A 10160-nucleotide genomic window follows, 5' to 3' on the forward strand; every position below is an offset into this window, starting at 1 on the left:
CATACTGAAATGGTAACTGCTTTTTTATTGTAATGATCAACCACACACAAAGGAACTTCCATTTATCAGAGCACAAAGCTATAAAAACAAGAGAATAAATAGCTGTGATGAATTGTAATCAAATGTTCCAAGGTTTCACCTACTGTATGGTATTGATGGTGTTATGATCTTGACTAATTTTGACAATTGAACAGACTATTGTGGATGTAATGACATACACAATGAAATGACGTGGACACATTTTAGAGAGAACAACCATTAGACTGAGAATGAACAATCAGTTTGGATCAACAAGACCTATTCACTTGGAAATTGTGCTAAATGTCGGCTATCTGTACTTAATCAATTGCAGAGATGTACTCAGACATTTGCAATGAGAAATTCAATTCTGTTTTGAACAATTGCCAAGTGGTTTGGAGGTTTGTCCATGCTGTTTTGAGAATGTATTTTCTGTTTCAAGAAATGAGCCAAACCAATAGAGAAAAACTGTAATATGGGGTCGCCACAGCGGAATGAACCACCAACTTATCTAGCCTATGTTTTAGGCAGCTGATGCCCTTCCAGCTGCAATCCATCACTGGGAAAACCCTTCTTCTTCTTCTTCTTCTTCTTCTTCTTCTTATTATTATTATCATCATTATTATTTGCATTATTTGCATTATTATTATTATTGTTATTATTATTATTAGCATTATTATTATTATTATTGTCATTATTATTATTAGCATTATTTTTATTATTGTTATTATTATTATTATTATTATTATTACATTATTATTATTATTATCATTATTTATCAACATTATTAGCATTATTATTATTAGCATTATTATTATTATTATTATTATTATTGGCATTAATATTATTATTATTATTATTATTAGCATTATTATTAATATTATTATTATTATTATTATTATTAGCATTATTATTATTATTATTATCATCATCATTATTTATTTATTTATTAATTATTTTGTAATATAATTTATTGACTGGTCCTCTTTTTAAAAGGATTATAAATGTTTTTTAAATCTGTGTGCACTCGCTACAGACTGTGTATTTTCATGTTTACGTTTTAATTTAATCTACCTCTGAAAGCCCTTGGAATGCTCATCGGCCAGTCAGAATCAAGCGTTTAACATGAGCTGTTATATAAATGAAGTCGTACATTGTGCATTTACCTTCTGTAGCCACAATTGTTAGCAGTAATTTTGAATGAAAAATGGATGTGATTTCATATTTTCCGTATTGGCCAGTAATGTACGTCTCGTTTATGTAGTAAACGAGGGACGGGTGCAGCCGGGTATTGTGAGTAACGTGTGCCATCGCTCTCTCTGCCTGCACCAGGTTGATCCATCATGTAAATGCGTGTGTGTGTGTGTGTGTGTGTGTGTGTGTGTGTGTGTGTGTGTGTGTGTGTGTGTGTGTGTGTGTGTGTGTGTGTGCGTTATTGCGCTGACGGATGCGATCGTCCTCATGGGCGTCTGTAGCGTTTACAGATGAACAGTCTTATAATGACTTCAAGGTCAACACAATCAGACTGATGATAGATGTGTGTGTGTGTGTGTGTGTGTGTGTGTGTGTGTGTGTATGTGTGTGTGTGTGTGTGTGTATGTGTGTGTGTTTCTGCGTTTACTCCTGATAAAAGCTGCACTTTAGTCTTGTGTTGAAGCTGATGTCTGCATTAATCCAGATTAAAAGATACACAAGTCTTGTTTTTTTCTGAGAATATGGTTATGCATGCTTTTTCCAAAAACTCACACATGAATAAGACTTACAGAAAGAATTATTTCAGACACTCGACTGATGTTTGGAAGAGAATTTAGAGTGAATGTATCTGTAAACGCACACACTGATCAAACACATCACATATAGGGATCTAACCCATGGTGATATGCAGGAGTCACACACAGGCTGTTGTTTAGATTTCACATTTATGAAATACAGTAATGTCAAACACACTGCAAGACGGGCTTCTCTTACTCAGAGTTTGTGTCTTGTTTCTAGTCCAAAATATCTACAAACTCCTAAATCAAGAATCGTTTTGTAGATGAGCATATCATACTGTCTTGTTTTTAGAAATAGAGTCGTATAGACTTGTTACTTGGCATCATTTATTAATAATTCAAGATTTGAGATTATGTTTGAGGTTGTGTTTGAGGCTGTGCTGATTGTGTTTAAGGTTGTGTTAATCGTGTTTGAGATTCTGTTTGAGATTGTTTTTAAGATTATGTTTGAGGTTGTGTTGATTGTGTTTGAGGTTGTGTTGTTTGTGTTTGAGGTTGTGTTGATTGTGTTTGAGGTTGTGTTGTTTGTGTTTGAGGTTGTGTTGATTGTGTTTGAGGTTGTGTTGATTGTGTTTGAGGTTGTCTTGATTGTGTTTGAGGTTGTCTTGATTGTGTTTGAGGTTGTGTTGATTGTGTTTGAGGTTGTGTTGATTGTGTTTGAGGTTGTGTTGATTGTGTTTGAGGTTGTGTTGATTGTGTTTGAGGTTGTGTTGATTGTGTTTGAGGTTGTCTTGATTGTGTTTGAGGTTGTGTTGATTGTGTTTGAGGTTGTGTTGATTGTTTGAGGTTGTGTTGATTGTGTTTGAGGTTGTCTTGATTGTGTTTGAGGTTGTGTTGATTGTGTTTGAGGTTGTGTTGATTGTGTTTGAGGTTGTGTTGATTGTTTGAGGTTGTGTTGATTGTGTTTGAGGTTGTGTTGATTGTGTTTGAGGTTGTCTTGATTGTGTTTGAGGTTGTGTTGATTGTGTTTGAGGTTGTGTTGATTGTGTTTGAGGTTGTGTTGATTGTGTTTGAGGTTGTGTTGATTGTTTGAGGTTGTGTTGATTGTGTTTGAGGTTGTCTTGATTGTGTTTGAGGTTGTCTTGATTGTGTTTGAGGTTGTGTTGATTGTGTTTGAGGTTGTGTTGATTGTGTTTGAGGTTGTGTTGATTGTTTGAGGTTGTGTTGATTGTGTTTGAGGTTGTGTTGATTGTGTTTGAGGTTGTGTTGATTGTGTTTGAGGTTGTGTTGATTGTGTTTGAGGTTGTCTTGATTGTGTTTGAGGTTGTCTTGTTTGTGTTTGAGGTTGTGTTGATTGTGTTTGAGGTTGTGTTGATTGTGTTTGAGGTTGTGTTGATTGTGTTTGAGGTTGTCTTGATTGTGTTTGAGGTTGTGTTGATTGTGTTTGAGGTTGTGTTGATTGTGTTTGAGGTTGTGTTGATTGTGTTTGAGGTTGTGTTGATTGTGTTTGAGGTTGTGTTGATTGTGTTTGAGGTTGTGTTGATTGTGTTTGAGGTTGTGTTGATTGTGTTTGAGGTTGTGTTGATTGTGTTTGAGGTTGTGTTGATTGTGTTTGAGGTTGTGTTGATTGTGTTTGAGGTTGTGTTGATTGTGTTTGAGGTTGTCTTGATTGTGTTTGAGGTTGTCTTGACTGTTTTTGAGGTTGTATTGATTGTATTGATTGGGGATATGTTTGGGTTTGTTTTTGAGGTTTTTTGAGGTTCTGTTTGAGGTTGCATTCGAAGTTGCTTTTAAGGTTGTATTTGTGGTTGTGTTTGAAGTTGTTTTGAGGTCATGTTTGAGGTTGTGTTTGACATTGTGTTTTGAGGTTGTGTTTGTGTTGTTTGCCGTTATGTTTGAAATTGTGTTTGAGATTGTGTTGAATGTGTTTGTGGTTCTGTTTGAGGTTGTGTTGAGGTTATGTTTGAGGTTGTGTTTGCTAGTAAAGCAGATTTGATGTTCTTATGTTTATGATTGTGATGTTTTGTGACGGCTGTTTTTCTCGGTGTCATGTGGGTGAAAACACAGACGGTTCTTCATTTTCCTGGATTTAGACACACACACTGGTGTTTGAGCTTGTCTGATCCTCTGCATAAATAATGGCTGATCAAAATTCATCAGCAGACCTCTGATGGAGAAATGCCCAGCGCTGCGGTGTGTGTGTGTGTGTGTGTGTGTGTGTGTGTGTGTGTGTGTCGCTCTCTCAATGCTGTTCACTTCAGTTCAGTTCAGTTCAATAGAGCTTTATGAGCATGACTTGTTAAAGGTGCTGTGTGTCAGTTTTTGACTCTTGTAAATCATACAAACACCACATGTGTGCAGATATTTCAGAGTCATGCTAAGGGAGCACACTGGTTTATCTGAAAAACGATGCTAAACTTAGTTATTCTGCTTTGAGAATGTGCATTCAGTGTCACAGTGTCTGTCTCTGCTTTGATCTCTTTAACTCCGCCCACAGTGAGTATAGCCAATTATATTTCAGCACTACGGGTTGCCAGATTGTGGCAAGCAACATATTTCATTTCAGTCATGCCAAATATGCGATCTCTGCAGGAGAGAAGCAGCCTATGAAATCAGACACAGATTTTAAAACCCATGTGAGGTGTTTTTAATTTAGGGAATAATATAAATATTACAAATGTACACTTTAGCTGAGCAGCTTACCTCGCAAAGATTAAAGTGCAATTTAAGCTTTAAAGTAGACTTTAACTAGGTTAATTAATCATTAATTAATATGTGTTTTGTTCTGGAGACTATCCAAAACTAATATTGCTGAAGAGGCTAATAACATTGATCCTAAAATGGGTTTAAAACAATTACAGACTGCTTTTATTCTAGCCGAAATAAATCAAATAAGACTTTCTACAGAAGAAAAAATATTATCAGACATACTGTGAACATTTCCTGAATCTGTTCAACATCATTTGGGGAATATTTGTAAAAGATTAAATACTGCACAGGAGGGCGAATCATTTTGGCCTCAGCTGTACTTTGCTCTTTTTTTCTTTTCTGTTTTTGCTGTTTCTCTCTCTCTCTCTGTATAGTGTGTGTGTGTGTGTGTGTGTTTGTACGCGTACACCAGCTGTTGAGTCTCTCCTCATCAGAGCGGGCGTCACATTATATTTCACTCTGGTCTGTATAAACGCTGGCTCTGCTGCAGTCGCTCACAGATTAACATCTGCATTTCCCGTCGCTCTCATTTCATCTGCATTTCACAACTCATTTAATGCATTTCCAGTAATTCTGAAGTCTGCTGCGATCGCTATCAGGACTGCGCAGCGTTTAGAGCTAAATTACAGATTACATTCATCAGTCTGAAGAGAATCAAAGAGTAAAGCACAATGCAGGACTGTGACGGAGGGCAGAGCAGGATTTTCTTCCTGAGCATTTCGGTTTTCCAGCACAAGCTACATCTGAAATCAACATACATTTACCAGGAAAAATATCATTTCAAAAAGTTTAAAAAGCTATCAAAATGGAGTGTGTTTATCACTAAAAACAGAATAAATATGTGCTAATGGACAATTTAATTTAATTTAATTTAATTTAATTTAATTTAATTTAATTTAATTTAATTTAATTTAATTTAATTTAATTTAATTTAATTTGGGCATCACAGTGGCCCAGTGGTGTCGCACTGTGGACTCACAGTAAGAAGGTCACTGGTTCGAGTCTCGGCTGGGTCAGTTGGTGTTTCTGTGTGGAGTTTGCATGTTCTCCCCGTGTTGGTGTGGGTTTCCTCCGGGTGCTCCGGTTTCCCCCACAGTCTAAACACATGCGCTATAGGGGAATTGGGTAGGCTAAATTGTAGTGTGTATGTGTGTGTTTGTGTGAATGAATGTGTGTGGATGTTTCCCAGAGATGAGTTGCAGCTGGAAGGGCATCTGCTGAGTAAAAACGTGCTGGATAAGTTGGTGGTTCATTCCGCTGTGGTGACCCCAGATTAATAAAGGGACTAAGCCGACAAGAAAATTAGTGAATGAATGAATTTTAGTTAATTTTAATTTAGTTTAGTTTATTTTTTAATTTAATTACATTTTATTTTATTTTATTTTATTTTAGTTTTTTATTTTATTTTATTTTATTTTATTTTAGTTAATTTTATTTAATTTTTTTAAATTAATTTAAAATTTCTTTTATTTTATTTAAGTTTAGTTTTTGTTTTAATTTTAATACAATTTTATTTTATTTTTTATATTAATTTAATTTTTATTTTAGTTTACACTTTAATAAAAAAATTTTATTTAGTTTAATTTAATTTAATTTAATTTAATTTAATTTGCTCTGGCAACTAACATAAGATGAGTTTTTTTAAATAATTTTGTAATTTATAGAGTTTTGTTGTATAATTTGTGGAATTTCTGTGCTTTAATTATTTTATAGATCAGTTCAGTCTTGTATATATAAGGGATGCAACAAATTTTAGGGATGCACAGAAATGGTTGTCATGCCGACCAAAGCATGAGCGGCGGAGCGCATCGTAGAATAGGTTGTGCAGGCCCCGTCAAAGGTCAGAACAGCTCAATATTCTGCTGTGTGGATATTCTGCTCATGCACACGTACATTTATCTCTGCATGAAGCACATGTGCTCAGCGGTAAAGCAGCGTCTGCTCATTTACCACACCGACGGGACATTTCCGTGTAGGATAACTGTTCCTAATGCTTACAGTAGCGCTACTGTGTTGTCATGGTAACACTGATATAATAACACCTCTCGTCAGTAAACGTTTACTGTAAATAAAATGTGGTTTTTATTGGCTTATTCTCTAAATTTATGCTATTGAAGTTTAAAATATTTACATTTTTATTTTGTTTCAGCATAATTTACGCTACTGAACTTTTTAAATATCAAATTTAATTAATTTATTTTAATTACAATTTTTAATCTATTGCTTAAATGGAGTCGCTAATGAGTTTGAACGGTTTCTAAGCTGTTCCTAAGGTGTTCTTACTGGTTTCTATGGAGGTGCTAATGTGTTCCAAATGGTTGCTATGCAGTAGCTGATTGTTTTTACTGGTTGATGTGGAGTTGCTAATGTGTTTTAACTGGTTGCTATGAAAGTGCTGGTTGTTCTAAATAGTTGCTATGGAGTCCAAAAACAGGTTTGGGATTGGGCCTAAACCTGTTCGGGTGGTTTTAGAAGTAGTCCCCAAACTTAAAGATAAATTAAAGCTGCAAGCAGCGATGAAAGGGACCTTGCCCCCGGGCTCAGGGTGACAGAGAAAAGCGAACTACAATAATTTAAACCAATATAAATAACCTGAGAAAATCACAGATTTATGCCAAACTTCCTCCTGTCAGCAGGTGGCGCTAAAACTGTGACTCAAGATTGGCATGTAGATGCCTTCAGTGGAGGAATCTTACAACCATGTGAATTTTCAGGCAGATCGGACGTTGTGTGGTTGAGTTATAAGCCAAACTACCTTCTGTCAGCAGCTGGCGCTATGAATGTGACTCAATATTGGCATGTAGATGTCTTCAGTAGAGGCATCTCATCTAACCTGTGAATTTTCAGGTAGATCGGACATTGTTCGGCTGAGTTATAAGTAATTTCCTGTGGCCAGCAGGTGGCGCTATAACTGCATCTGGATATTGGCATGTAAACGTGTTCAGGTCAGAACTCTTATCAAGCATGTGAATTTTAAGGCAGATCGGACAATGCATGCATGAAACTTCCTGTTTCGTGGCGAATCATTAAAGTTTGCGAGGCCGCCACGGACACACCCTTCGACAAAATCTCTAGATTTTTGCAATTTAACATCGCCAAGGCCTTCAGATGGCAAAACCCAATTTTGGTGTCGATCCGATAAAAACGCCACTTTTTCACCGCAGGAAATTAAAAATATCCGACTTCCTGCTGGGTTTGAGATTCCGCTCCTCCTTCTGATACTTTTTTGTAGGTTTTGGCGTGTTTGAGGTGTGTGCCAATTTTCGTTTGTGTGCGTGATTCGCAGCTCGGGGGCCAGTCCATCAAATGTGCATAAGTGGCGCTATCGAGTCATTTTGCCACGCCCACTTCCGAAACCCATAAGAAACGTACATTTTCGCCACTCCTGAGGCGTGTGCAAAGTTTTGTGAGTTTTCAGGCATGTTTAGCCCCTTAAAACCACGATTCATTCTGCGGAGGAAGAGGAAGAAACAGAGCAATTCCAATAGGGCCTGCTGCTTAGGGTTTTTCCTGCTGTTAAATGTGTGATCTGTGACCTGTAAGTCCACCGGGGGGTTGCAGAAGTCAGGCTGGTGGGTTTTTCTTGCGTGAACTGTCTCTTTAAATCCTCCTCCTGCAGTGCTGATGTTCTGGACTGTGAATCTGCCGCTGGAGGATGGGATGCGCTCGTCCTTCACCTGCCATTTCATCATGTCAATTAGAGCGTCGCCAGCACTAACTGGGATAACATTACATTCTGTGGGAAATCCAATCTGTGCTGTGTGAAAAATGACAGCGCTTCAGCTCTCGCAGTCACATGGGTCCAATTCACCAGCGCTCCCCTTGGATCCTAATTGAATTGGCATGTCAGGGATGTGCGGCGCGAGATGCAGATGATGGAGGCTTCATGCATTATTCGGCGGCGCGTGCTGAAGACTGATGGAGGACGTCATTGGCCTGTTTGGAAGGCTTGTGCTTGGATCCGCACTAAAGCAGATGAATGAGGAGACGTCCTTGAGTTCATTAGAGAAGACTAACTGATGACCCGCGCTGCATTAACCACCGCCACTTCACACTTACACACAAATACAGGCCAGCCACTTGTGGAGCTGCAGCAGGGGTTGCCAAGGCCTTGTGTTGTTGCTGGGGTGTCCCCGGTGGTTGTTATGTTCAGACTAGTTGCTATGGTGTTGCTAAGGGGTTTGGTTACTAAGCCATTTTGAGAGTGTTTTGATTTGTTTCTAAGGTGTTCAGTCTGGTTGCTACGAAGCTAAGTAAGGAAGCTTGCTAAAGTGTCCTGACCAGTTGCTAAGGTGTTCAGACTGGTTGCTATGGGGTTGCTAAGGTATTTTGAGTGTTCCTTAGCTATTCTGAGGGTGTTCTGATTTGTTGCTTGAAGTTGTTAAGGTGTTCCAGCTAGTTGCTATGAAGTTTTCTGGGTGTTCCAACCGGTTGCTTTGCAGTTGCCGATTGTTCTTACTGGTTGCTATGGAGTTGCTAAGATGTTTTGAGTGGTTGCTATGCTGTTCTTAGTCTGTTCTGATTGGTTGTACAATTGCTAAGGAGTTTTGAGAGATTGTTCTACAGTTGCTGGGGTCATCTGACTGGTTGCTATGGAGTTGCCAAGGTGTTCTGTGTTGTTATGCAGTTGCTAAGGTATTCAAACTAATTGCTGGGGAGTTGCCAATGTACATCTTGATGTTTTTATGCTGTTTCTAGAGTGCTCTGATCGGTTGCTATGTGGTTGCTAAGGTTTTAAATCTGGTTGCTATGGAATTGCTAGGGTACATCTTGATATTTCTATGCTGTTCTTGGAGTGTTTAGACTAGTTGCTATGTGGTTGCTAAGGTTTCAGACTAGTTGCTATGGAGTTGCTAAGGTGTTTTGAGTGGTTGCTAAGCTACTCCGAGTGTGTTCTGGTTTGCTGCTATGCAGTTGCTAAGTTATTCAGACTGGTTGTTAAGGGTTTTCAACTTGTTGCTATGAAGTTTTCCTGGTGTTCCAACTGGCTGCTGTGCAGTTGCTGGTTCTTACTGGTTGCTATGGAGTTGCCAAGCTGTTTTGAGTGGTTTCTGTGCTGTTCCTGGACTGTTCTGAATGGTTGCTATGCTGTATCTAGGGTGTTGTGATTGGTTGTTGTACAATTGCTAAGGGGTTCTGAAAGACTGTTTTACAGTTGCTGGGTCGTCTCACTGGTTGCCACGCAGTTGCTGATGTGTTCCAACTTGTTGCTATGGTGATTCTTCTATGTTTTAAGTTGTTTCTTTGATGTTCCTTGATGTTCCTAGACTGATCTGGTTGCTATGCAGTTGCTGGTTGTTTTTATTGTTTAGTTGCTAAGATATCCTTAGTAGTTGTTATGCCATTGCTGGGGGTTCTGAATGATTACCATGGAAGAGTTAGTGTGTTTCATATGGTTGCTACGGAGTTGCTAAGATGTTTTGAGTGGTTTCTATGCTATTCCTAGAGTGTCCTGACTGGTTGCTCTGCAGGTGCTGGTTGCTATTGTTAGTTGCTAAGGAGTTTTTAATGTGTCCTGACTGGTTGTTGTGCAGTTGCCAAGGTTTTATTACTGGTTGCTATAGAGTTGCTATAGGGAGTAGTTGTTATGCGGTTCCTAGGCTGTTCTGAATGATTACTATCAAGTTGTTAGGGTGTTTCGAGTAGTTGCTATGCAGTTGCTAGGGTGTTCTGAATGGTCACTATGGCATTTTTAGGGTGTTTCGAGTGGTTGCTATGGAG

General features: G+C 38.3%; 2 protein-coding genes across 11 annotated transcripts in view; one reads left to right on the forward strand and one right to left on the reverse strand.

Annotated features, from left to right (window-relative positions):
* dcc (DCC netrin 1 receptor) overlaps window positions 1–10160 on the forward strand; it is a 418185-nt gene that overhangs the window by 170242 nt on the left and 237783 nt on the right.
* On the reverse strand, window positions 1465–8128 carry LOC147843758 (uncharacterized). The gene is made up of 2 exons (XM_087253003.1): window positions 7976–8128; window positions 1465–3420 (listed from the first exon to the last, which is right to left on the reverse strand). Exons 1-2 carry the CDS (start codon window positions 8126–8128, stop codon window positions 2104–2106), a joined length of 1470 nt encoding a protein of 489 aa, XP_087109129.1. The 3' UTR covers window positions 1465–2103.

The sequence above is a fragment of the Danio rerio genome, chromosome 5 (genome assembly GCF_052040795.2).
Source record: "Danio rerio strain M-AB ecotype USA chromosome 5, GRCz13ab, whole genome shotgun sequence".
Lineage (NCBI taxonomy): Eukaryota > Metazoa > Chordata > Actinopteri > Cypriniformes > Danionidae > Danio > Danio rerio.

What these genes read in the sequence shown, in the direction of transcription:
- LOC147843758 (XM_087253003.1), bottom strand. Translation starts at nt 8,128, where the DNA reads ATGAAATGGCAGGTGAAGGACGAGCGCATCCCATCCTCCAGCGGCAGA. An exon ending in ACCCCCCGGTGGACTTACAG is followed by an intron (nt 3,421 to 7,975) that starts GTCACAGATCAC and finishes CCTCAAAAACAG; the next exon opens with TCAAGACAACCTCAAACACA.